Genomic DNA, 26,369 nt, shown 5'->3' with positions numbered 1-26,369 from the left:
TGGGGTAAAGGTCAATTGTGCAGTACATCGACCTTCTCCACTGTTTTTATGCGTGGTCAATGTACTGAAATAAGAAGGCAACTTAAAATAAGCCGGTGAGAGAATCACGCCCTTACGTATTATACTAGGCAAAATGGTTACTCATACCTGAGACGAATCCTTATACTAGGTATACTGCTTGCATATAAATAAACACCTCTTGGGAGGTGATGCAGCGGCAGCTGGTGAAAGTACTACCCTGATTTGCGGAGGCAGAAATCCAAGCTGTGGCCTGTCCATTATCTCCGTGGATGCTTTTCGTTGCTAACCATGCTGTGGGCTGGCATGATCATGTAGATTTACCGTGGACAGTCTGCTAGTTCTAGTATCTTCTCGATTCGGAGGGATTATGCTAAAGGCTTTGTCCCCCATGGGTAAGCTTTGCAAGATAATGGGTAATTCCAGGCATTCTCATAAGTCCGCAGGGATCTTTATATAGCCAATGCTCGTGGTCCTTAGTGAGAGCGTGTTTGAAACACATGTCGCTACATTTAAATCTATAAATAACCCCCACGAAACCGTCCTTTAGAGTAATTAAAAGAGCAGATCTTTTTAAAAATTGCACATTTATAATAGCTATAATAATTTCCTTAAATAGGCCTATAATTTTAAATAAGGAATAATGTAATATGATATTATTACCACGGGAATAAATCATAATAATTTAAGGGTCTCTAAGGAAAGCTAAACGCAGGCGAATTCGACATAAGCTAAGATTACAAAAAGGTAAAAGCGAGCAAAAGTAATGAAATGACAACCGTAAATGGATAAGGTATAAAAAGCAAAAGCCTGACAAATCTTAATTATAGGAAAGTGCTATAGTTACCATTATACATCGCCGTAGCCCCACGCAACCGGGATTCCCTAAATAAATAAGCGAAAGGAAAACACCCCGCGATAAAGCTTTATAAGGCTTTAATAGCGCTCGGATTTAGCGACGCGTTTATAAATGTTTTAAATGTTTTAAATAAAATAGTGACGGATTATTTACGAATTTATAATATATTTATTATCTAAGGAAATCTCGTTTTCTTTTTTAATCTTTTTAAAATCGTAAGCTTATTTTAATTATTATCCCCGTTTGCCTTTTAAATTTATATATAAACATCCCTCGGATTTACGTGCCTTTAGCAAATATATGGTAAACCTCGTTTAACGGGTTTTAAAGCAATTAATTAATAATAATTAAATACGCGTATATTTAAAATTCGATAAAACGATTTTAATGTGCTAACGATATTATTTTACAGCGATCCGATCGCTTATTAACGAAAATTTATTAAAGAGTTAACGATATTTACCTTTATATATAACGTATAATAATAATCGTTAGAATTAGCCGGATTTTTATAAATATCGTTATATAATAAATGTTAGCACCCGTATTTTATAAAATGTATCGTAATTTTTAAAGCTTATAAAAGGCCTCCTTTTTTTAAACCTTTAGCTAATAAGTGGCTAATTAGCAAATTAAAGCTTAAAAATTCTAGCGCTCCACTAAAAGCTCCATTTATTTTATAACGTTATTTATATTATAGCGATAAAAACCCTTGGAAATAAATATCGTCTTATTTAATTTAAAGTGTATCGTAAATCTCGGCTTTATTTAGGCCAGCTCGTCCCTCCACCATAGAGTGGAATCCACTGCTAACACTTATAAGGATGTAAGTCCGTGTTTTCCTAAGACCTTAGCCGGCCTGTCGGGCCGTTCCGCCGTGGGCATTCATGCATGCTTGCAATCACCCTAAGAAGAGCAGCAACTCAAGTTTAATATTTAGAGCTATAAACGCTTTTTTAAAAAAGAGTTTAAAATAATAGCTAGTGGCCAAGTGGGCACATCGATGGCCATTATAATTTATACACAACGAGTTCCTACCTACCTTATTATGCATTTGGTTTTAGCGTTATAAATAACCCCCGGCCACACTAGGAACTCTAAATCTTGGATATCCCCTAGTATAAGACGCCACAGATTGCACACTAATTAGTAGGTACCCGAGCTTGCGAGAGCGCCAGCATCTGCAATGCAAGTTCTTGAGCTAGTGAACCGCGATGCACTATCTCGCTAATTCCGGGCTGCCGGATGGACCCAATTATGCATACTGATTGGACTATCCGCAGCTCGCTTCAGGGGTTTTCATATGAGCCCTTGTATAAATCTTTGTCCGACCACCATCGCTTGTATAATTTAACTTTAAACAGCCCATGTATGGCGTCTAATGTAATGACGCGACGCCATCACCTAGCTGTAGCTGACTAAAATGTCCCCTGCCCCATTGTTAGATGGCTACTAGAACTGTTTAGACATATCCCCGATTCCGCGGAAGATGGATCTTAATATACCCCCATATATGGATGAGTCCCATTCACAGGGTGTGTGGGCCGTGACAAGTACCGGCATAATTGACAAAACTTTAAAACCGTGCCGAGTTACCTAAAGAAAATTGTCGCCTGATCAATCTGCTCTAAACAGAGAGAGGAATAAGTATATAAAAATGAAAGACTATAGTCTTCGCATTCCGCCAACAATGTCGAACGGTGTATCTGCAACACAATATGTTTCCTTATGGTGACTCAGCCGCAAGGGATACACAGGATGGAAACACCTTGAAAAAAAAGGTCAAACGTCGAAGAGGGGCATGCGAGAATTGCCGTCTTCGAAAAGTACGATGTATGTTTGAAGTCTGTACATAAGTAGTACTATCGATCTAGGTCTAACTATACGACTAAACAGGTAGTGGTGGACAGCCATGTGCAGCCTGCCATGTAAGTTTTACACTTGACGACGTTTAGTAAGGTTTGCTCAAACTTTCAAAGTCTAGAGACGAGGATTGTCGTTATACTTCTTCAGCTGCGCCGTCCTCACAGTCCTGGGACGGAAATGAACAGACCCAAGTGCCTTTTACGCTCGAAGGCGCCTCTATGCACTTGTCAACTCCCATTGGTGGCTCATTGCCTGACAACTTTAGCCTGGATAGCGTGCATTTCAACCAGCCACAATCTACTGCTGCTGGGACATTCAGTCTACCTTCAGATTGGCAGCCAGCTTGGACGCAGAACACATTCCAGGGCCTTTCTGACACTACTATCAACTCAGATCTAGGCACACTCAACGTGACTGAAGAAACCTGGGAAGATCAAATATCTTTGTTGAGCGATTCATCGCCATCGAGGGTGGCCTGGAGCACACCGAGGCGTATGAACTTTACGGAAAGATTGTCAGCATTGGAGGTTCACGACCAGGCACCACAAGCCAATGGCGAGCTAGGCATCGTATCTAGTGGCGTAGGTTTCCTCTGAAAGATGTCACATGATTGAGGCTTACCATTGTAGCTGCCAATTCCATTCGAGACGGCCCAGATTGCGAAACCCCCCACTCAAAATGATGAGTTGCCAAAAGCCGCTGTTGATATCAGCTTTTCAGTCTCAGCTTTATTTGGCATCCCAAAAAAGATCTGTCAATCACTCGAACCGTCTTCGGGTGCCAAGATTGAAGCTTTATTTGAGAAGGCTGTCTCCCATGCATCTGGTACTAGTGGTATCAGTGCAGTTAAATTGGGGGACACTGCTGACTTGGGGAATATTGAAAACCTCTCTGAAGAATTTATTGACGGTATGTAGTTCACTGTGGCTCGGTTGATGTTCACATCTAATGGCATGCAGAATGTTTCAGAAATTGTACTGAGTAAGTGTCGGTGGAACTGTTCGCTGCTATAGCAACTAAGATGATAATCAGGTTATCACTGTTTCTCACTAAGAGCTTTCTTTCAAGCTTAAGGAAGCGAAACCAAGGTTCGACACATGGGGCTCTTTGGGTTTTTGCCGTATTACTTGGAATAATACATGAAGGTAAAATCTTATGCAGTTGCTCCGAGATTTCCGCGACCTCCCACGACAAAGAAAATCATTCTTTAGAAGAATGTTTACGCCATTATCTCTCACTTGTCCAGAGGGAACCGTGTGATCTTCTCATGTTACAGGTGATAATCCGCAGTTCGATACCTAGAAAGAAGTTGGAAAGCTAATGCAAATTAGACATTAACACTCATGGTAATTGTATCCAACAAATCCTGGTTCTTCGGGAAACTCATTTCGAGATACAGGCGGTCATCACACGGAAATTTGCTGTGAGCATGGCATCGGAGGTTTTGACTACCGCGATTTACACTGTTCGCCGGATGAGACTGTTTTGCGTTCGTGATGTTGAGCTTAAGCATCCAACAGAAGAAGGCCGTCACCAAGCAAAAGTGTGTATTTGGTTCCTCTATACAATGGAAATTGATGAATCGCTCCGTCAAGGAATGCCACCGGTAAGCTTAATGACTCATTGATAACAACTCAATCGCTAACGACGAGGAATCTATGGTTTAGCTATGCAGTCATGGATGGTTCGATTGGCCTGGTCAGAACAACAGCTCCGATTTTCTTTACGTCAAATGCTCCGCAGCGGCTCTTCAGCTAGCTATTTTCAACAAGCTGTACGGCCTGTCCGCTCTGTCATGCCGAACGAAGTTGAAAGATGCGACATTTACAGAATGTCGTGGCCTGCTTGACAACTGGTTTCTGGGATTCGCACCCCAAAATTCCGAACGCGGAAATGACATGAACGTGCCAAGCAAGAGGTTGCGGCAACTCGTGATGTTTCATTACCACCGACTCCGCCTTTTCATCTTCTGTCCTTGGATTGATTTACAGATCGATGCCTTATCCAAGGGAGAATCGATGCTCAGGGATCCAGACCAACCACTTCAAGAGTGTGTCTATTCAGCAATTACCGTCATTTCATCTTGCGACCGGGAATCAATTCTCGACCAGTGAGTCCAGATACTCTGTGGTCTCCCTTACAGAAACTATACAGATTGCTAACTATGGGTAGAGAAACAATCGAGGTTGTTCTTGTCTCCCTGGCGGTCTTGTCATTTTATATCGTCCATAGTCAGGGTGTTTGCAGAAACCCGGAGATCCTACCTACCATAGGGAAGATTTGCGGGATTCTTGGGAAGACGAACGCTAGTTGTCTGGCCGAAGTATTGGATATCATAGCTATCATTCGTCTTTTTCAATCGTAGCAGGAATTATTCGTTCAATTAAAGTACCCAGAAACGGGCGTTTCAAGTATGGCTATCTATGCGATCCGTCAAACAACAACGACGACGACGACGACGACGACAACAACAACAACAACAACAACTTGCTACATTCGAAATCCAAACTGCTTGTGAGCTACATGACGGACAGCTTGTCTTATGCGGTAAGTTTCAACAAAATAACACTTCAACCCGATGCTTACTTGATTCTTAGTAATCACATCGTCCTTAGTGCTTTCCTTCAGCCCGAAGTGATATCGCTCATCCTTGGGGTCATCGATATGAAGATGCAGCAACATACACCAAAGCAGGATTAAATTTATTCCTATAAAGGTGTGGAAACCAAAGGAAACTTCCGTTTCTCCGTTCGAGCCCAACCTCCTCACAACGTTACATAGTCAACGAGGCTCAACGTCATCAGTACTCTTGTGTGACTAGGTTTAAACAAGCCTCTCGCCTGGTGGACATGGATTCAAGCGACTGGCTGTTTGCATATCCGTTCATCGTATGTTGTTGGGTTGCCTGTTGACCTCATCACGAAAGTGATGCTTGCGTTTGCATGACAGCCCAATCTGCACAACCTTCACCCCATCTTCGCTTGGGAAATTCCGCTCAGTATGTTTGACTCGACGATGAATTTTGATTTGCGTTCGGGGTTCATTCTCCATTTGGACTTTGAAACATTATAGTGTACCAAGCATAGGCAAACCATCAACAGATGGTCCAAAACCGCCTTCTGTCAGAACCCTGCAGGGGCATTCTGTGGGAGTTTACCAGGTGCCTATTCGGGAAACCCGCTGGCGTGGGATTACGGCTATGTTTAGCCGTCTCAGCGAGGGAACTGAGATATAGTCACTATAGCGCTGCTGATATGGTGCACTATGGGGTCAATGTAGTGTTGTAGAGATGGATGTATTGATGAAGTCCTCCTTACGGGAGGACTACTTATGTGTGGCTTGCAGTCAAGAGTGGCTAGCTCGTGCCCTCACGCATCAGCTGCCCAGCTACTATTGCCGTTCTATCACTCTTACTCGCCCTCACGTTCTTACACCTTCAAGACGACGTCTACGCCATAGTTAGGTATGGCTGACAGCGGTAAGGGTGTATTATTTTCGTGATGTTAATACTATCGTGCCAAGTACCTAAACCATTAATGTTAGTCTCATGTATTGCACTCAGAGTTCAGAAAACATTGACCCTACTTTAAATGAAGTCCAACGTGTTGCCGCCAAGCTAAAAAAAAATGCCTTCATATGCCTCCGATGAAAATGTCTTCGAATCAGCTATCTACTTCGTCTAATGCATCATCAAAAGGCCACGAGAGATTCTTCAGCCCTGGCAAAGAACTTTAATTAGCAAATGTGACTTATTCTTGGGAAGGACATTAAATGTTGCAGGGATTCGGGAACCTTAATCACCTCGACACTGAAAAATCGGCGAAAAAGACTACTTTCGCCGTCGTTTCTTCTTGACGCCGCAGGCATTAATTCGGAAACGTTCAAAAGAAGCGATACTTGGTTTCAACCATAGTTATTTTGGATGCTCGCTACTCAACTGCCAGGCTTTTACACCGACGCAATCATATGCACTCTTCTAACCTCGGGCTCGTCATGTTCGATCTACTCCCGGATCTACTCCCGAACCAATCAAAGGTCAAGTCGAGGATTTTGTGGATCATCGGGCTTTAGACCCATGCTGGTCTCGAATATAACTTCCAGGGAAGTTGCGTCTGAACCTTGCGAGTTCCGCGATATTGCCGTTCAACATCTCCTATTACATCGGATATTTTTCTTGACACTGTTGAACAAATTGCGATTAGCCGTCGAGTGAAAGTCTTGCTTCCTTTATAGCGCATGGTATTCTGGGGTAGGGATCACTTTGAAAAACCCAGCCTCTTGGAAGTTGTGTCTATGTTATGGATTAATAAGGCGGGGCTGCTATTGGTTAATCCGGGCAGTGTCCGGCGTGCCTTGTCTCCCCTTTCCCCGTATCTAGATTTTCAATATCCATCCACCGACGACTTAACTCTATCGGCAGGTGTCCATTGCAGGGAACTGTGTCCCGCAACGTGTCACGAACGGTCCAGACTCGCTCTACGGCATTAGACTTGATTGCCGCAACGCGACTAAGTACAAGAATCCAATATGCATATTGTAATATAACCTTTCTCTCGTTTGCACGGTCGCCGCGCTGGCTAAGGACCTACTTGACCTGATCCACGCCGATATATCCGCCCGTTGCTACGATTTTTGATCTAAGGCGAAATGCAGGCATGATCCTGATCGGAGGATATACTTACTATACCTCAAAACGCAGCTAACCGCTGTCGACTATCCACCACCTTATAATTATGATGGAATACAAACCATATGGGTTGTTTCCTCCTCGTTTCCACACGCGTGGAAAATTCTGGCCATATTTGGTCTTGACTTTGCATTTCGTTATCCTAGTCTCATGCTTTCTTTGTTGCTTCTTACCATACATTGAACTACATAGCCGAGGAATCTGGGTCGAAGCCGTAAAGTCAGGCACCCCAAGCGATTATCTTCAAGATATCCTATGGCTTTTCCTATGGCCCTCGTCTGAAAGCTATGTATTGCACTCTATTCCCCTCTGCCGGACCGAAAAAGACGAGACAAGCATGAATAAAAAGTCCAAGTCATTGCTATCTTTTCTGAAATCATTCTCAAAGCTGTTCATGACTATCGTTATACTCTACCGAGGTGGCGGAACTCGACTTACGGGCATCACTATCGCATATTCGATAATAGCCCTTGAAGCTCTTATTGTTTGGAAGATCTCTTCGCCTAAAGCTGAAAGATCACACACGCTGAAACCCAGAAACGATAGGCTGAGGTATGAAAGTGTTACAACGTCCATGGCGATGCTGATTCCTTCATAGTGTCCAATTGCCAGCCTACGTGGAAAGTCTTCAAGACCGTGCAGCCATTATAGGACTCAGAAAAGTCCTTTCATTTGCCGTTTGGGCCTTGATGCTACACTTGGACCCTGGACAGCACACAGTGATGCTCGGACACCGACTTCACTCAACCAGCACGATTTTCGATAAGATGCCGCAAGACATTGCAAGTACAATTCGAACAATCAACAATCAGAGGAGGGATGGTCTGTTGCGGTTAATTTCTGATCTCAGGATGAACTGTTTCGACACTTGGATCTGGTCGTTCAATGCGGTCACGAATTGGATGGATCTCACCATGTTGATCAAACCGGTGCGTTGTGCACTGAATAGTCTATTCGGTCAGCAAATCTTTGTGAAAAACATCAAGGCCACCCTACCATGCGGAAACATTGGAGCGGAAACTGCAATACTGCCGTACGGACGGCGTAAGTATGGTGCGATCTCGCCCTTGAAGCAAAGCCACGATAAACATCAATCGGAACCAAACTCCCTCCTGATGTATTCGAATATGGTTTGAAATGGGTCTGCGTCTAATTGTTGTTTGCATCAGCAAAGGAGAGAACTGGGCCTTTTATTTTAATTCTTTTTTTTTATTATTAACTTTTCCTCAGCGTCGAAATTTCTAACGAGGGGAACAACACGGCAAGGTGGCGCATGTAGCTCCTGGTCAATGAATGACGCCGGCCCATCACTACTGGGCAATATCCGCAGACAACCAGCCATGTATACTAGCATGACTTGACTTGACGATGGATGCCCCGATCTCACTTTCTCCTCCTTTGTTCCAGTCGTTCTGGTGACCCTGTAAGGCTTTCGTAGTCGGCTCAATGGTACTCTTCCGCAAAGTGGATCATGATTAAGGTTCTGAGTATCTCGGTTCTACGATGTACTAGTGTATGCGATGCACCATGTAACGCGAAGGATAGAAGGTGAAGCTCTTCCGCAGATTCCGCTTCCCCAGGCCGGAACCAAAATTGCGATGTTTCGAGATTCCAAAGCAGCAGCATGGGTGTGTATTGGCCTCCTGGTCAGGCTTTTGGACCATGGCAAGCACGGCATGTGATACGGTAAATGTACCTGGTAGACTAGGCAACGGGGTTTAGCCGCAATGAGAGCCTGAGCCGGATCGCGGCAAGGGTTTTAGGCTTTGTCATCAATGAAGTAGGCACTAGCTAATCAGTACCCATCATAAAATGAAGCCCAGCCCCTGCACCGTACCACCATGAGCAATATTTGGTGACTCCACGTAAGGCCCTCGACTAGATGGGAGGCTTGGAGATTTCTTAGCTAATATCCTGGATTTTTTGATGTGAAAAATTTAATTAATATTCTCGGAAGAAATCCACTTTATGTAATTACCCATACTATGCATCTTTCCGACGTGGCATGGGTTAATTCAAACTTTGCCCTAGTCTTCCGGGCCGGGACGCGCCGACCGCTCAAGTCCGCCGGCACTCGCTCTGCATGCTTATAATGTAAGTTTGGACTAGATTTCCACCAAGAGAAAAAGAAAGTTCAGCGGAAAGGTGGGATGTATTGAGTACAGTTACTGGCTGAAGAAATGCATGCCTAGGTACCCTCCGCTGGGGGACCCCTTCCATACACAGTACACACAGGCGGAGTTTGGCGGGGCAGAGAGTACTGGGTCGGTTGATAATAGTGCGTTCAAAGAAAGACCCAGGCAATGGAAGCGGCAAGAAACTAGTATGCGCTGAAGAGTGATGTCGCGTGCACGATCGATCTATCCAGTATGGCTTCGGTAAGAGCATCGCCCCACGCTGCTGCCCAATAATATACCTACCGTAATATTGTGCCTATCCCGTCCCCCGTCTTCACCGGTCTGCATCGGAAAATAGACCCACGACTTTTCCACTCAAGTGAAGGCTGGTAAACTCGCCAATATGCTTTCCGCACAATACCTTCGCTTATAACGTTCACTGGATTATTGCCAAATGGGAAGGGACGGGCATACTCCGATGGATCACGGAATATCATCAGGCAGCAAAGTAGAGATTTGATCACCAACGATCATAGGGTGTCAAAGGGCAGAAATAGATGGAACGCTTCTCCACCAATGTCTTTATTCGCCCATATGACCAATGTTAGATGTGAACAACTCAACTCATTCAATACTCGTCATTTTATACCTGTCATACCCTTTTTTTTTTTTTTTTTTTTTTTGACAAGTAGCACGCGTGCTGCCAAATGGCACGGCTAGAAAGGCGGATACTGAGCACATGTGGTTTGGCGCAGGTTTCTTCGAGACACAACCGAGTTTTGCAGTAGACATGGAGGTATCACAGACACTAGACAGACAGAACAAGCACGACGATCTCCCCTTGGGAATGACCATTACCTCGACGCAAAGTCACTACCGAATTTATGGGTTATAATGCCCAACAATTACTGGGCAATTGAATTGACTACAAAGGTAATGAATGTATCTATAACTATGCCTTCCGTCTTGCAAACGCAAGTCTGATGTAGAAAATACACTATGGTCCAGATCGCGACGTACAGTAAATGCTCTCCACTCTTATCAAGGAATGTCTGCAATTCTCCAGCAACGACTTTCTGTCCCGAGTCTCATGCGACACATATTGCCCACGGCCTACAGCATATCTCAAGGCATCACAAGTTGAGTATACCCAGGTGCGGCAGTGGAAAGGCTATCTGGGTCTCATCCGATGAACAGCTTTTGGGGAATCTTGGACGCTGCGTTATCGGCCGCCCAATCCTTGAGAGCATTGAAGTTGTTGCACACGTGGTGTGCACCGTCAGTCATGGTATTGTTGCCTTCTAGTGTTGAATCGGCCGCACATAGAAGACCCTGTCTGATATAATCGAAACAATCTTAACCAGAGTTAGCACAGGCCGGATTGTAGGTTACATTATTGGCTTACGTGCTAAATGATTGTCGTCAAAGGGAAACGTATCGTCTCCCAGACGAGCAGCTGAAAACGCGCGTATAAGGTGAGACTGAGAAGGATAGTCAGGTTCAGGCATAGGCAAAAGTGTTCAATCCCGTTCACTCACCAAGCAGTGAAGCTGATGAAAAACTGTTATCATATACTTGTTTTCTCCCGGCTCGAAACGTCGAGGTGGTGGAAGATCGTGGTGTTCCGGATTGGGGATGTCAATAAATCCTCTGCTAGGCACTAATCACGGTTAGTCACAGGCCTGGGAGACAAGCAAGACACCTACGCGGCACTAGTCGTGACAGCCAATCCTTCATGATGCGATCTCGAAGGTCTGGGTTTCCGAACATCTCGGGATGCACGAAACTCCTGTCCGGCTCCCAATCCCAAAACTTCTTTACTTGGGTGACTGTTTTCGAAATGTTAGGTACCAATCATCTTCCATGGCACAGACACTCACACTGCGGTACCACAGTGGCAACCTTGACCTGTGGTCTCCCAGACTCCACGAAGAACAACGCGGTCATGAGAACACCAATGGTGACGATGAGTATAGTTTCAAACAACCCGTGTGATATATGCCGCCATTGTCGGGCCTTATTCGAACGCCTGAGAGGGTTGTGGCTTTTCAACTCCTCCTCGCTTAGAAGCGGGACATCAGCAGTAGAATTGCGTGTCTCGTCCATTCTTATATGCTTTGTGGTATTGTAAGTCAAGCTGAGGGCCACCGTGCACTCTGATGTTGAAGGTTGACGGGGGCTCGCTGATTAGATATAAAGTACTGCGCTGTCGCTGCCACTCAAGCCGTCGAATTGCCGAAGGCGTATATGAGCATTACACGCACCTGTTGGAGCTTACACACTAGCGTTACATCCGGGATAAGCATACATCTGTAATCACCAATGGGGCATGAAAGCCACCAAAGCCGCAGGATAAGCCTACATCGGCGATTACCAATGGGGAGCGTAATCAACTATTGCATGCGTACGTACAAAGTCATCCTGCGTCACTGTGTAGGAGACGAAACATCGTGGCAGAGGTTTGAACTTCTACCCAGTACCGTACCTTCTATGCAAAGCTGCGCGAAACATGATGTTCTGTACTGAGGTGTGGCGATCGAGAATTACGCTTATGAATACAATCATGCAGGCTTACATGATAACATGGGAAGCCAGGCAATCGCAAGTATTCTGCAGCCACCTCACCCCTCTTGGCCCACCATCGATACGTTACATGACGCATAAAGGGAGTAAGGACAAGGGATACGTACCAACTAATGGCGCAGAGAACAAACACATTACTCACGAGTGGATGTCCCCAGCAATAAATCATGAAGTACCAGATCCCACCACTTAATTATTCTAAAACTCTCGTAATTCTTATGCACTACAGCAATGGCAGCACACGACATGATGTGGCTAGGCTGTTCCAAGGCTGATGGTGATCAAGTATGACAATCTAATTGATACATGATGACTTTGTTGAGCCAGGCGTAGCAGTAGTCTATGAGAGACTAAAGTCTCGTTCCTTTCAGTGAACGGGAAGCCGCAATTCGGAGATGCTAATTGTATGATTTGCGTGAAATTTATGGCCCAATTCCTGGCTTGCACTGTCAAGCTGTGCTACTAAATGCTCTTCCTCAGACTTCAGGGCATCTCCACGGGCCACTCACGGGGCCATAAGCTGTATCTATCATGACCATGGCATATTCTCTGTATTCAATCCACTGGATACTTGGTGCCTCCCTGGCGTCTTACTTCGTCCATGATTTCCATAACCCGTACCGTTTCCGACCAGGGCATGATCAAGCTTTCTTTTCTCCCAGAGGCAAGATCAAGAGCCGTATTGTCAGCTTCGTATATGAAGCCCTGTTGCGAAACCGGGAAGTTATACCTGGTGCCTCTAGGTTTTGAGTCGCATCCCGTGGTCCACTTTGGGTACACGATGAAGGAGGACGGATGCGATGGTGCGGTCCCCTCGACTTCAATAAAGCCGTCAGTCCCGTCAATGGTGGCTATAACTGAAGATGCCCGTCGGCTTTGCTGCATCGACGTTGTGACTATTCCGTGCCGACCGCTAGTAGGGTAGCTCAGGATCAAGCTAGTCATGACTTCAATACCGTCAACGAAAGACTGCGCGGCCACGACGTTCGGCTTTTCGTCGCGTGGCGGGGTCCCACCCTCCAAGGTCAAGAGGGCCCATGTCAATGAATAAACACCGATGTCAAGCAATGAACCTGCCCCAAGGCTCAGATCTCTGAACCGCGACGTCGGTGGCAGCTCTGCGACTTCAAGGCACATTTGAAAGTCCGACGTGGTCCTGTACACCTCGCCGATGACTTTCTCAACATGTAGTAGCTTCTTTAGCTCCGCAACAATAGGCCGGTGTCGAAGCCACATTGCTTCAGCGACATAAACGCCTTTTCGTCGGGCAGCATCGAACACTTCCAGAGCCTCTTTTGCATTCATAGTAAAGGCCTTTTCGCAAAGTACGTTCTTGCCTGCAGCTATGGCCTCCAGGCAATGTTGCTTATGGAGACCGTGTGGGCTACCAATGTAGACGCAGTCTACGTGTGGATCGGCATAGACTTCGGCATAGCTGGCGTAGATGGTGGGTTGCTGGTTAGGCGCATCCTTCAGACACTTGGCCGCGAACTCTTTGCCCTTGATCAGAGATGATGATCCGATTGCTTGTATGATGTGCCGCGCCTTGTTGCTGATATGCTCGACTACCAGTTCTGTCACGAACCATGACGAGGCTTGACCCGTTGCTGAGAGTATGGTGAGTACGTGGAATGACCATGGATATGGTTTGGCGCCCCAAAGCAACTTACTGATAATGCCCCACCGGCAGGTTGGAATCTCTGTTGTAGACATGGCGTGCAATGATGATACGGTCTACAGAAATAAAAAAAAAAGAAAAAGAACTCCCAAGATAGGCTCCTAGAAATACTTATGATAACTTAGATGAAGAGGTCCACGGGTACCGTGGATCTATTGTCAGCAAGTCCCGCAGGTGTAATATAAGCACTGTTTCTGACTATGGTACCTAGGTATGTTGGTGGGAACTGACATGTGGATAGATCTGCATCCACCACCCCAACCCCTCTTGCACGGCGAAGACGGAGGAATCGGTTGATGGAAAGTAAAGGAGTAAATGCATCGTGGGAATTAACCACAAGAGCCATGATATTGACAATGAATCTTTCAGTCTAGACTGGTGATGTGTAGCCACCGAAGTGGGCTCCAGACGTAAGATGGTGAAGCGTCGGTATGATTTGGGGCTGCTATACTGGCCGCTATACTGGCCGCTATACTGCATGGTACTTAGTGGGGTAACTCGCATGTGACACTTCACTTGAGGAATTACTGACTCTGCATAGAGCGAAACTCGTATCTGGCTGCCTACTAGTAGCTAGCTATCTCTAGTGGGAAAAGGGTCTTTTCTTGAACGCGGGGTCCTCTTCAGGCTTTCCAGGCAAAGGAACGTGCTGGAATTCGGGTTCAAGATACCAAGATGGATCGCCTCCGTAGTCCCCCTGATCATTGCATTTCAGATGCGTAACACTCCACCCATTTCCCAACCATCTCATGTTGTTGCCGACGCCGGGAACGTTTTCCCAGTTATAATCCTCCCATCTTGGTGCACGAAGAGCTTCTAGTGCATGCAGTGTGCTACCCGGCCAAAGCCCGGTGATCTGCTGGCCGTTTGCACCTTTACTCTTGTACCAAGACTCACAGTCATCAGTATAGACCGTGGTCCTGAAATAGGATTGACAGTACTCAGACCAGTCAATGACTTGCTGCTTCTTGATCTCCATGTATGCGTAATCTTCCTTTTGGACTTTTCTCATGCATTTGACAATGTAATCGCCCTGTGCCTCGAGTATCATTGTGAACGAACCGGATCCAACAGCAGAATTGGGTCCCGCCATGATGAAGAAATTCGGAAATCCGTCGACAGCAAGCGAGAGGTATGCTTCGGGATGTGGGTGGAAGCGTTCTGCCAACGAGATTCCGTTCAGGCCGTGAATCGAAAAAGGAGGTACCCCCGATGTGTTGAATCCAGTTGCACAAACAAGACAGTCAAGATTGACCTGTCTGCCACTCTCTAAAATAACTCCACGTCTAGTCACCTTGGTGATACGATCTGTAAAAAAGTCTACATTTGACGCCGTCAATGCCTCAAGATATCCCAGCCCAGGTGTCATCCTTTTGCACCCTACAGCAAAGCTAGGAATTAAAAATTCTGCAATGTCGGGCTTCGACGATAGCCGCGATCGCATGGCGGCGCGAGTGCTTTCAGCTATCGAACGATGCAAGTCGTGATTCTTCATGCAAATAGCATGGACTGTGTTGCCATCTTGCTCAATGGCTTTTCTCAGGGCATGAAGCTTTTCCGGACTGTTCGCTAGCTCTTCTCTTTGATGATTTGAGACTTGACAAAGAGTGAGAAGACTATTCCTTTTGTAGATAGGATTTAACTTACACTTAGGATCTTGCGGGTCCAGAGACAACTTGTGAATAATGTCTTTATGAGTTAGTTTCTGATTACTCCGTGTCCTAGGGAATATTGTTTTGGAATAGGACTGGGCAACAGCTAGCATACTGGGATGTGCTCGCCTCATTGTTAACTCACTTTCCCCGAATGGATTCGTTATCCACGTTGCGCTCCGTACAAAACATGACAGTTTACTTCCCTCAGTTTTCTGAAGTTTTGGAACGATCTGGATGGCGCTTGAGCCGTTCCCAATAACTCCAATGCTCTTTCCTTTGAAATCAAAATTGGCATTCCAGGAAGCCGAGTGCATAAGCTCTCCTCCGAAGGTCTCAAGCCCAGGGAGTTTTGGCCATGTCGGGAGGCTCAAGTTGCCACGGGCAGAGATTAGCACGTCCGCTTCGTCATCGCTCACGTGGCCGTTCTCAAGGTTGCATATCTTGAGGTGCCATTTCATGGTGTCCGCGCTCCAGGTACAGCTCTGTACTTCATGCCCAAGACTGACAAATCTCATGACTCCATACCTGTCTGCAACATTTTGAAGGTAGGATTGAATCTCTGCTTGAGGGGCATAGAAAGAAGACCAGTCCGGATTTGGGACGAAGGAGTATTGATAGCTGTGAGAAGGAACATCACAGGCACATCCTACCCATCAATCAGCTCATCGTGGACAGCACATAATTGAAGGGAACGAACCGGGATATCTATTTACCCACCAAGTTCCACCAATGCGCTCGTTCTTCTCATAAATCTTCAAGTTCACATTGCGTAATCGTTGCGGAACCCTTATTCCCAGGTAGATCCCTGAAAACCCGGCACCTATCACACGAATTTCGAGCCGGCGATGGTTCTCAATTGGCTCTTCTTTCAGTGAGAAGGTGAATGGATGTCGTGAGGAATCCATGGCTGATGGCACTGATACACTCTAATGACGAAAAGCTCATGGGAAACCGATGAAGACTGTTGGAAAGGGTGATTCACGGGAAAGCTCCCAAATATGAATATTCACGACATAAAAGATGCTAGGTTTTGCTGTGCGTAAGCGCTCCGAGCACCCAGATTGTGAACCGTTGATCAATATTCAGCTCCACGTGCCAGTCTACTGGAGAGGAGGGTTCAACGCACTGCTTCACTGATCGCTGAGAGCTGACCTATGGGTCGGACAATCAATCGACCATCAGCTGGTAATGATTAGCCTTGCAATCTTTGATGACCGAGTACGCACGAAATGCGAATTTCAAAGTGTGACAGCCAAGATTATTGATAACCTTGCAGATATGATTACCCTTCTCATGCATCACAATTGTCTCTTGCTACAATTGTCATGTGACGCTGCACAGTTCATGCGGCTGATGGTACGTATACTCCTAAGTCTTTACCCTTCAACGCATTAGTACGTGGAGGTCAGCGGCTACCTGGGTGGATCAAACCCCTGTCAAAAGGTACCGTGGGTATAGTACAATAATTGTCGTATTAGTTCAATTGTCAGGTTGTTCACATCCAACCTCTGTTGGATGGTGAAAAAATATATACATGTGTGGAGAAGCGCTCCACTTATTCCTACACTTTGACAACCCCTATGCTGTTACCCTCTCGCAGGAATCATGGACACCAACCTTCCCAATAGTCGATTGTCAAATTGAAGTCTTGTGACTACCGAAGTCTGAACATGTGAGGAATTACAGCCTTCCCAGAGCTACGAAGAGAACTGTGCGACTGCGCAGAAACCGAGGATTTAGTCTTGTAATTGCTGTTTGTCGCGAGCACGCCGATTTAGCTAGTCTCAATCTTGCTCAGTTGCCAATAGTTGGACGCCAGAATGCCATGGTGAGCAATCCCGAATCTAGAAGCTGTACAGTCAGCTGAGATCTATGTCGAATTCTTGTGCCATCAGGTCGTCCTCGTCGTCCAACGAGAGCCGCCTCGTAAAGTGCCCAAGGCGCATCCTCATTTCTCGAAGCAAGGTGAGCATTCTATCGTCCTCCTCGAGGATGCCCAGGTCTACTGCAGAGTTATGCAATCGCTCTACGTCTAATACCATTTCTTCAGCTCTTGAGAAACCCCCAATCCTAAGCCGTCTCTGCCGATATCGCGTGGGCTTGCTCAATTCACCGGAACCTGAATACTCATTGCTCAGGCAAGTAGAGTTATCCTCTGTTCTTCCGAGGCTGGGGGAGCCAAAGCTCGGAAGCAAAGGTTGGGCCATAGAGACTGATGTGTGCCTTTGCTCCTCCAAGTCGGTCAATGGTAGCGAGTGGGCCTCACCGTCAGCCGGACCATTCACAATCGGAAGATCACGAATCACGGGTGCTTGCGAAGCTGCCATGGTCGTCTGCTGGGATTGGAATTGCTGGGGGGCTGATTGTGCTGGGCTGGCTACAGAGCCAACAGCTCCCAGATTCCGCTGGGACCCCCAATTCTGTGTTGCACGTGGAGTGGTCTGCGATGCATGTATCGGAGAGATGGCCGAAGACTCATTCTGCGACGTTGAAATGCTGGAGCGACGTTCGTTCTGAAAGGGAACGCTTGTGGGGTAAAAAGCAGCCGATGGCATCGACGGCGGCCAGGTGGACCCGGTTGCGCCTTGCTCCTCATTCAGCCGCGCGTTTGACGAGCCCTGATAAAATTGTCGCCGTTGCCCTAACAGACATTTAGTACGGAGACTTCACCCCCAGGAATGGGCCAATTGCTTGGAGGAACATACTGAAACGTCGTTGGGATTCCCTGTTCTGGAGGCGTCGTTTCTCCTTGCTATCTTCATCCGCCATGTCTCCGCTGCTTCACTGACGGCTTCGGACGGACACGACTCGCGCGGCAGAAAAGGTAGTAAGCAACTCGTAAATGATTGTGTCGTGTATGCCAGAGGGAGGGGCGTTTCAACTTCGTATTTTCCTATCATCCAACGATGGAGTATGGCAGCCCTTCGGAGTATGACAGCTCTTTGAAGAATATGGGGATTGGTATATTGCGAATCCCGCTTATATCTGCTCGTATAGCAGCAGGTCCATTGGCCGAGAATTTCGGGTTTGGTCGCGTGCCATGCCACCATCTGCCAGGCGGGGGGCGGAGACGGAAGCGGGGGCTAGCTAGGGGCGCATCTACACTACACGGTACATTCGGACGAGGTACTGTAGCAGCCCGGGGCCGCTCCACAGCGCTTGGAGCAGTCGCGCTTTAGTTCAAACTCTATCTTGTCCGGATCCCTATCCGGAACTTCCACGAACGCCAATCCAAACGATCCAAGGATCTTGCAGTGTCAACAAACTGGACTACTATCAGATCCGAAGATCCGAAACCCAAAATGTTCGGTACTGTTGATTTGCCGCCTTTCCTACCTACCTGTCTGCATATTCCATGTATATGGGCAAGGGTGGTGTCGTGATAATGAAGCAGTAATCATGCATGTACTTTGATTCGGAGCAGTGCGCCAAAAACGGGGGTTAGGCAGGCATGGGCCGCCGAAGTCGTGGCAAGAAGTTAGACACTAATTAAGAACAACGGGGATAGCGTCAGTATGAGCCGACTTTTATCGTGATCATAACTCGAAGTGGCTGAGAGATTTATCGTCGGAATGCTGGGTCATGGGTCGAAAGGAAGCGCTTTATTCATATGTAGTTCAGATGCTCAAGCAAAAGCCTACGCGATCCAACTTGAACAATATGTCGCTTTTTCGGCCTTTGTCTGGTTATTCCATCGGCGTTCCAAGGTCGTCCCACAAACCCTTCAGCAACACGTTGTGCTCAAGTAGTCATCGTCCCGTAGCAATAACATCGTTGCTTGCATTTCCATGATTCAACCCGGTGAAAAGCATTGGCCTCATCTGAATGATAATCTCCACCAGAATCTCAAGGTTTCGACCGCAAAGCGAGATCTACTTGGACAGCATGACTATCTTATCCTTGCGTTACGAATAAGGCCTCTCTACGACTAGTCTGCTTCTCGCGATAGCCGTGTCTCCCCTGCCAAGACAGACTCTTGGTGTAAATGGACAGGTGGTCACATGCCAGAGAGAACGATTGAAGGCGGACATGGTCAGAGCCACTAACTATAAGGCTTCCTTTCAACAAAAAAAAAAAAAAAAAGGGAAAAAAGAAGGGATCATCCAGATATCCAAATATCTGGACAAAAGACATTTAACCGGTCTAAGATCATTCAAAATCAAGGTGAACGCGGTCCTCAATCCGATTCGATTCGTACGTTTGCCGGCCTGGTCACTAATTGTCACTATAAAACCAAGGTCGGTCACAATTCGGTATCGTAGCCTGGGAGAATTGCCGGCAGATCGCTAGCAACTCCGTATTATCATGTAGCGACCTTTTGCTAGCAACCTACCGTATTGCATGGTGACGGGGGGCCCATATTTGTGATGTTTGGCATTTTTCGGACTGGCTGTCGCGATTGGGGGATGGAAGGATTATATGAGAATTCACTATCCGATACCAAGCCATTACCGACGGAAAAAATGGAGACTAGAGATCACCAAACTTTCGGCAAACATGACCGCTAATGTAGGCTGTGTACAGCGGCTGTTGTCTCACCGTGCCGTGGACACTTATCTGCTAACCCACCAGATAATGTACTGCGAGTTTGCCGCCAAACCCTGCCTGCCCCCAGTCTGGGGATTTTTGCCGCCGTCCCCCTACATTGTACGGTCCTCAAACCCTGCCCACATTCATTTTGTCTCCAATTTCTTCGCCTCCCCTATAAAGCCATGCTGTTCCCAATTCGAAACACGGCTATCGCCGTTCGATCTGCACCTTAGACGTTCGTTCACTGACTTGTAAACTGCTTATTTTGGATACACCGCGTTCACTTATTTCTTGGTTATTAACAATGGCATTCGAGCTCACCAATGCTTTACATCTCGCATCTACGGCTTGCGCCTCGGCGTTCATATTATCTGTTTCGATTCGTTTGTGGAAACTTCGCACCTTCGGCATCCGAACTGCCGCAAGCTGGCAGAGACTCCTGAAGGCCGTCAGTGTTTGAACCCTGCGGTCTACAACGCTACATGACATTGACCGTTTACCAAGGCTTTTGCACTATTGCTTTCAATTGTCTTGTTTGCATACTGGACCAAAGGTTCGAGCTTCGATCTCCAGCATGAACAAAGTTCTCAACTGTCCCTGCTGATCTCTACGATTGCGGCGTTGGGCCTAAGTTTGTTGCTGTTCATAGAACAGCAGCGACCTCTCCAGATTTCAGATGGGATCACGCGGTACCTTTTCGCCTCTGTCATCTGCGATCTTGTCTATCTCACCGTTACTCACAATGTCGCTGGACATGGAGATGTCTCTTGGCCAATTTTCGTCCGCTGCTCCATGCAATCTATCTTGCTGTCTTTCGAATACAGAGCGCGGCGTACCGTCGTTGTGGTCAGCAGCAATCACAAATACCGTCAAGGGTCTCCAGGGGTTCTGAGTCGGCTGTTCTTCTGGTGGATGATACCTATTTTGCTTCAAGGTCATCGGAACATCTTTACTCAAGAGGATATGCCACCCCTCGACCAAGACATGATGCCAGAACTCACAAGAAGAGCGATGATTGAGACTTGGTCTCAACGAGGTTAGTGAGATCAACTCTCATGTCTTCATGTACTGATTTCTCATTGAACCAGATAAACCTGAAACACCTAGAACATTACCCATGGCTTTGCTGAGATGCCTAAGATCCCCATTCTTAGCCGCCATCCCACCAAGGCTTTTGTTGGTCATCTTCCGTTATTCTCAACCCATCCTGATTCATCGATCAATACAATATGCCACAGCTGGTCCTGAGGCATCCGAGATTTCCAACGGGTACTGGCTCGTCGTTTGTGCCGTGGTGATATATGTCGGCATTGCGGTAAGGTGCCAGTTAGCAGCTCATGTCCGGATGCTAATGCGAAGCCTTAGGTGTCGAATGCTGCGTACCAGAATGCCCTAAATCGACTCAAATTAATGTCTAGAAGTGCTCTAGTAGGGCTCATCCATGAACATACCATGAAGCTGGCCAGTGTTGCATATGACAATGGTGCGGCTACTACACTGATGAGCACTGACGCTGATAGCCTCGAAGGGATTGGAGAAATGATTCACGAAATCTGGGCTCAGGTGGTAGAAGTGCTCATTGGGACGTGGCTTCTGGCTGGTCAGGTCGGGCGGTTTTGGCCCCTGACCTTTGTTCTCATTTACTGTAAATAATTTCCCCACTGGCCCCTGTCTTGGTTACTAACTTCCGTAGTGTGTTCCCACATGAGTCGGTTTGTTGCCCAACATTTGCATCCTGGACAAACGGCCTGGAATAATGCAACGCAATATCGTATAGCAGCTACGAGTTCAGTCCTGAAGGCTATGAAAATCGTAAAGATGCTGGGGTACCAGGACTATATGAGTACTCGTATTCAGTCCCTCCGGGCCTTGGAGCTTCATCTAGCCTCAAAACTAAGATGGATCATGGTATACTACAATGCGTCCGGTTTGTTGCAAGACATTCTTTGTTTAACTCACGGAACATAGACTGACGCCTAATAGCAAACGCACTCGGCATTTTCTCCCCGGCCATTACTTTGCTCGTATTCGCAATGAATGCTGCGTCTCACGGCCGCAAGCTAGACACGGAGACCGCATTTACCACTATAGCCATCTTGAGCATGATTACACATCCTGCAAATATGGTAATGACCATTGTGCCCCGAGTAGTAGGGGCTATGGCTGGTTTCGATCGGATTCAAACATTCTTACTTCGGCTACCGTTGGAGGTCCATCGTCGAACGCTACCCCAAATAAGATCCACAAACCTTGTGTGGAATTCAGCAACGCGTCAAGCAATGTCGGCCGGTCCCGATGTTCAAATTCGTCAAGTACAGATAGGTGACTCACAGGTTCTCCTGGAGAACATCAACCTCGATATTGCCGCTGGCACATTGACAATTATATCTGGACCTACAGGTAGTGGCAAATCAACGCTGCTACGATTGATACTTGGAGAAGTAGCACCTGCTCGTGGTTCGGTTTCAGTATCGACAACCCACATGGCATACTGCGCCCAGACACCATGGCTTCCTAACGGCACAATAAAACAGGTCATCCATGGGTCGAGCGATCTACATGATGAGCAGTGGTATGGTGAAGTTGTAAATGCGTGTTGTCTCAGTCATGACTTAGGGGCACTTGTCAATGGTGATCAGACTGAGGTTGGCAGTAGGGGACTCAATCTATCAGGAGGTCAGAGACAACGCGTTGTAAGTTTCTACAGTATCATCAACTGGAAAAGCGATACTTACTCTGCACAGGCACTCGCTCGCGCATTGTATGCAAGACTCAGCGTGATACTACTTGACGATACCTTTAGTGGTCTAGACGGAGAGACTGAACGGACTGTTTTCCACAACCTCTTCGGACCTTCCGGTATGCTCAAAAGGTTGGGCACCACGGTGATTCTTGTCTCTAATTCCGGTAAGGTAATTCAAGGCTCTTATCTGTGACAAGCTAACCTTTTATCAGCCCAGTACTTCGCCAGTGCGGACTATGTAGTGATACTGAGCGATCATACGATCACTGATCAGGGCACCTGGCAGAACATCAAGACTAAAACTTCATCAATCATGAAGTTCGATTCTGGAAATTCCACAAAACCAAGCGTTGCATTATCAGCAAATTTCAACAGGCTCAGTGCTCAGCTTCGGGCTAAGGAGGAGACAGAACTAGATTTGGCAAGACAGACCGGCGATACAGCTCTATACGGTAACTTTTTCATCTCCGCACGGTTGTACGAGAAATTAATGTGAGTTGTTGTTAGGATACTACCTAGGTTTCGTCAAGTTTGTGAACATCTTCTACCTTGTCTGCGACACATCTATATATTCTTTCTGCATCACGATGCCACAGTACTGGCTTCGTCTGTGGACCGAGGTGGGTAATAGTACCACGACATACTATATCATGGGCTACATATGCTTCTCCGTGGTGTCATGGGTAACCACAAGTGCTCAAGCCTGGTGAGTTTCCTGCCTATCAAACGCCTGGGTATGGCTAATTATCACTGCAAGGGTCGTCCTGATGCGACTTGCTCCTCAATCGGGAGCCGGAATACATGATCGTCTATTGAAGATCATTATGAGGTACGTGCGGTTTTATTCTACTCATCGTGTTTAGTGATCGGAATTGATGAGACTTTAGTGCTCCATTATCTTTCTTCTCAACCACAGACAATGGTTCGATCCTAAATAGGTACGGACGCTTGGCTGCCTACACCTAATCAATATTAATATGCCCTCTTTAGATTCAGTCAAGATATTCAACTCATCGACAAACAGCTACCCTCGGCGCTACAGACTATCGTCACTCGTGGGTTTGATGTACGACGCTTAGGCATCATTCAGCTAACAAGACACAGAGGTGTGCAAGCTCGCCATGCAGATAATAGTACTTTGCACGGCTGAAATATGGCTTACGATTTTGTTCCCAATTTGCATTCCATTGATTTACATTGTACAAAAAGTCTATCTTCGATCATCACGGCAACTGCGTTACTTGGAACTGGAGGCCCGAGCCAGCGTGTTTTCAAGCTTTCTTGAGTCTGTGCGTAATTATTGCCCTGTTTGGACGTACTATTAATCTGATACCCTTTCAGGTTGAAGGCCTCGAAACGATACGCGCTTTTGGTTGGTCCAAAGCCATTACCCGGGCCAATGTCCGCAGCGTCGAACATTCCCAGCGCCCAGAGTTCCTACTTTTGTGCCTGCAGAGATGGTTGAACCTCGTACTGGATCTCCTAGTCGCGGGCGTGGCTACAATGTCGATCATCATAGCTGTAGTTCTGCGAGAGTATGTCAGTGGGGCACAAGTCGGAATTGCTCTCAACATTATGCTCGTCGCAAATACAACACTACTCAAGCTTGTGGAAAACTGGACGATCTTTGAAATTTCGCTCGGCGCAATTTCTCGCCTGAAAACACTTCAAAACACAACTCCTGTTGAGGGTGGACTGAGTTGGGGCTTTGAGCCGCCTCAAAATTGGCCCTCCGCTGGACGCGTCGAATTTCAAGGCATAACTGCCGCCTATCAGTGAGAGCCTCTTGTGAATGCGGCACGTTCTCCACAGCTAATTGACAATTCCAGCTCCGATTCTGCTGCGATTGTAAATTTCAGCCTCGATATTAGCCCAGGCCAGAAGCTCATCGTCTGCGGCCGTACAGGCAGGTTAGTAGTACCTATCTTCCGAAGGCCATATCATACATCGGCTGATGTCTGTTTGCAGTGGAAAGAGTACATTGCTATTGACGCTTCTGAGGCTTCTGGAGTTGCAATCTGGCAAGATTATGCTAGATGGGATAGATATAAGCCGCGTCAGGCTTGATCTGCTACGGCAACGATGCTTCATTGCAGTGACGCAAGATGCCTTGCTTCTACCAGAAGAAACCTTGCGCTTTAACCTGAATCCAGATTGCTCCGTCACGGACAAAGAGTTGATTGATGCACTAAGTAAAACGGGCCTTTGGTCACACTTTGCGGGGAGCGAGAAGAGTGTGGAAAGAGGCCTGTTGATTTCCAGCGTTGGTGAGCATCCGGTACTCGATCAAAAGATGTCGGCATTTCAGAACCTGTCTGCGGGACAATGCCAATTACTCTCAATCTGCCGAGCTCTCGTCAAAGCTGGCGGGCTGCGAGCAGCAGGACTGACGCCAGTGGTTGTGCTAGACGAGATTACGTCGTCTCTTGATACCACAACAGAGTCAAACATCTACCGCATCATTGACGAGGAATTCACACAGAATGGCCACACTGTGGTAATCATTGCTCATAGGCTGGATAACCTGCGCACAAAGATGGGTAGAGACGCAGTGGTACTGATGGCAGATGGTACAATGCAGGAAGTGAGACGGGACTTGGTGCCGTCCACCATTTCTCAGTTGACAGGACTGGGATAAGAAAGCATTGTTATTGTAATGCTCCTCTTCTGTTCTTTAGTTAGGATATTCTCCCTACAGCTACACGTTCGAGTAATTACGATTTTGCATGGTAATCTAGATGTGCGTTCGTCGCCGAGCCTAGGTCTACCAGCCGTACCAGTCAAAAGCTCGGGAAATACGCAAGTCGGGGTGAGAAACCAGTCTTTTACCAGATACCATTTTCAAAAGCTCGGCTTAATTATTCCCCAAGGCCTTCCCCTGTATGACTTGACATAATAATCGCCGTCCGGGCAATTCAGACTGGTTCTTAAAAGCATATCCAATTAATAAAACTTTGATCTTGGTGATTTTTGTCCTTCATACAATACTTTGTAGTATATTTGCGATGCAGCGTTGTAAATGACGCCCTGCAAACTTACACCAGACACCCTGCACAATTGCACCAGGGACACTGCAAGATTACACCAGACATCCTGCAAGATTACACCAGGGACACTGCAAGATTACACCAGGGACACTGCAAGATTACACCAGACATCCTGCAAGATTACACAAGACCCCCTGCAAGGTTACTGCAAATGCTGTGCAAGATTACAAGTTAAATATGCTGGTTGTTCGTTTTTCAAGAAATCCAAGTACCTTTTGATTATGTACGCAAAATCCGTAATAATGCCAAGTATTTTGTAACTACAGATAATCGCTATAAGGGCATATAGAAGACATAGTCCTTTGGAATCACCCAACTTTACTAATTCATGCTGCAATGTGCTATGGGGAATATGTCTGCTATTTCTCTTAGCGGTCACGCGCACCGGAGATTTGACCCACTGCGAGGTTCGTGGGTGTTGCTTGCTTCCCCACACAAAAACAAGCGACCAAGACTGTAAGTCCCAAAAGCTTCGGGTAGAGGTCATTTCTGAAGAGATGAAACCCAGGGGTCAGCGGGAACCGGTGGCGATTGATGAAAGGAAGGTTTATGATCCAAAGGTGAGTTTTTGTAAGAAATACTGTAG

General features: G+C 46.6%; 7 protein-coding genes across 7 annotated transcripts; 3 read left to right on the top strand and 4 right to left on the bottom strand.

Annotated features, from left to right (window-relative positions):
* Positions 1 to 2,595: 2,595 nt before the first annotated feature.
* On the top strand, positions 2,596 to 3,660 carry PFICI_00028 (uncharacterized protein; the record flags this gene model as incomplete). The annotated part of the gene is made up of 4 exons (XM_007828609.1): positions 2,596 to 2,710; positions 2,774 to 2,805; positions 2,857 to 3,324; positions 3,373 to 3,660. The coding sequence occupies 4 exons, from the start codon at positions 2,596 to 2,598 to the stop codon at positions 3,658 to 3,660; spliced, it is 903 nt and encodes a 300-aa protein (XP_007826800.1).
* Positions 3,661 to 4,172: 512 nt separating this feature from the next.
* On the top strand, positions 4,173 to 5,443 carry PFICI_00027 (uncharacterized protein; the record flags this gene model as incomplete). The annotated part of the gene is made up of 3 exons (XM_007828608.1): positions 4,173 to 4,349; positions 4,411 to 4,853; positions 5,140 to 5,443. 3 exons carry the CDS (start codon positions 4,173 to 4,175, stop codon positions 5,441 to 5,443), a joined length of 924 nt encoding a protein of 307 aa, XP_007826799.1.
* A 5,286-nt stretch (positions 5,444 to 10,729) lies between these two features.
* PFICI_00026 (uncharacterized protein) lies at positions 10,730 to 11,653 on the bottom strand (the record flags this gene model as incomplete). The annotated part of the gene is made up of 5 exons (XM_007828607.1): positions 10,730 to 10,902; positions 10,953 to 11,028; positions 11,086 to 11,207; positions 11,254 to 11,376; positions 11,428 to 11,653. 5 exons carry the CDS (start codon positions 11,651 to 11,653, stop codon positions 10,730 to 10,732), a joined length of 720 nt encoding a protein of 239 aa, XP_007826798.1.
* A 1,032-nt stretch (positions 11,654 to 12,685) lies between these two features.
* PFICI_00025 (uncharacterized protein) lies at positions 12,686 to 13,843 on the bottom strand (the record flags this gene model as incomplete). The annotated part of the gene is made up of 2 exons (XM_007828606.1): positions 12,686 to 13,737; positions 13,801 to 13,843. 2 exons carry the CDS (start codon positions 13,841 to 13,843, stop codon positions 12,686 to 12,688), a joined length of 1,095 nt encoding a protein of 364 aa, XP_007826797.1.
* Positions 13,844 to 14,391: 548 nt separating this feature from the next.
* PFICI_00024 (uncharacterized protein) lies at positions 14,392 to 16,368 on the bottom strand (the record flags this gene model as incomplete). Its single annotated transcript, XM_007828605.1, has 4 exons — positions 14,392 to 15,404; positions 15,456 to 15,497; positions 15,606 to 16,109; positions 16,161 to 16,368. The coding sequence occupies 4 exons, from the start codon at positions 16,366 to 16,368 to the stop codon at positions 14,392 to 14,394; spliced, it is 1,767 nt and encodes a 588-aa protein (XP_007826796.1).
* Positions 16,369 to 17,322: 954 nt separating this feature from the next.
* Positions 17,323 to 18,232, bottom strand: PFICI_00023 (uncharacterized protein; the record flags this gene model as incomplete). Its single annotated transcript, XM_007828604.1, has 2 exons — positions 17,323 to 18,104; positions 18,169 to 18,232. The coding sequence occupies 2 exons, from the start codon at positions 18,230 to 18,232 to the stop codon at positions 17,323 to 17,325; spliced, it is 846 nt and encodes a 281-aa protein (XP_007826795.1).
* Positions 18,233 to 20,297: 2,065 nt separating this feature from the next.
* On the top strand, positions 20,298 to 25,374 carry PFICI_00022 (uncharacterized protein; the record flags this gene model as incomplete). Its single annotated transcript, XM_007828603.1, has 16 exons — positions 20,298 to 20,441; positions 20,498 to 21,029; positions 21,082 to 21,308; positions 21,359 to 21,638; positions 21,687 to 21,920; positions 21,977 to 22,686; positions 22,738 to 22,900; positions 22,949 to 23,188; positions 23,244 to 23,442; positions 23,494 to 23,565; positions 23,624 to 23,674; positions 23,727 to 23,791; positions 23,841 to 24,025; positions 24,078 to 24,511; positions 24,566 to 24,646; positions 24,705 to 25,374. 16 exons carry the CDS (start codon positions 20,298 to 20,300, stop codon positions 25,372 to 25,374), a joined length of 4,287 nt encoding a protein of 1,428 aa, XP_007826794.1.
* Between the last annotated feature and the right edge of the window lie 995 nt (positions 25,375 to 26,369).

Source organism: Pestalotiopsis fici, assembly GCF_000516985.1.
Source record: "Pestalotiopsis fici W106-1 unplaced genomic scaffold PFICI_Scf_1, whole genome shotgun sequence".
Classification (NCBI taxonomy): domain Eukaryota; kingdom Fungi; phylum Ascomycota; class Sordariomycetes; order Amphisphaeriales; family Sporocadaceae; genus Pestalotiopsis; species Pestalotiopsis fici.
The sequence above is the reverse complement of the archived record's forward strand: the minus strand, read 5'-3'. Positions and strand labels throughout refer to the sequence as shown.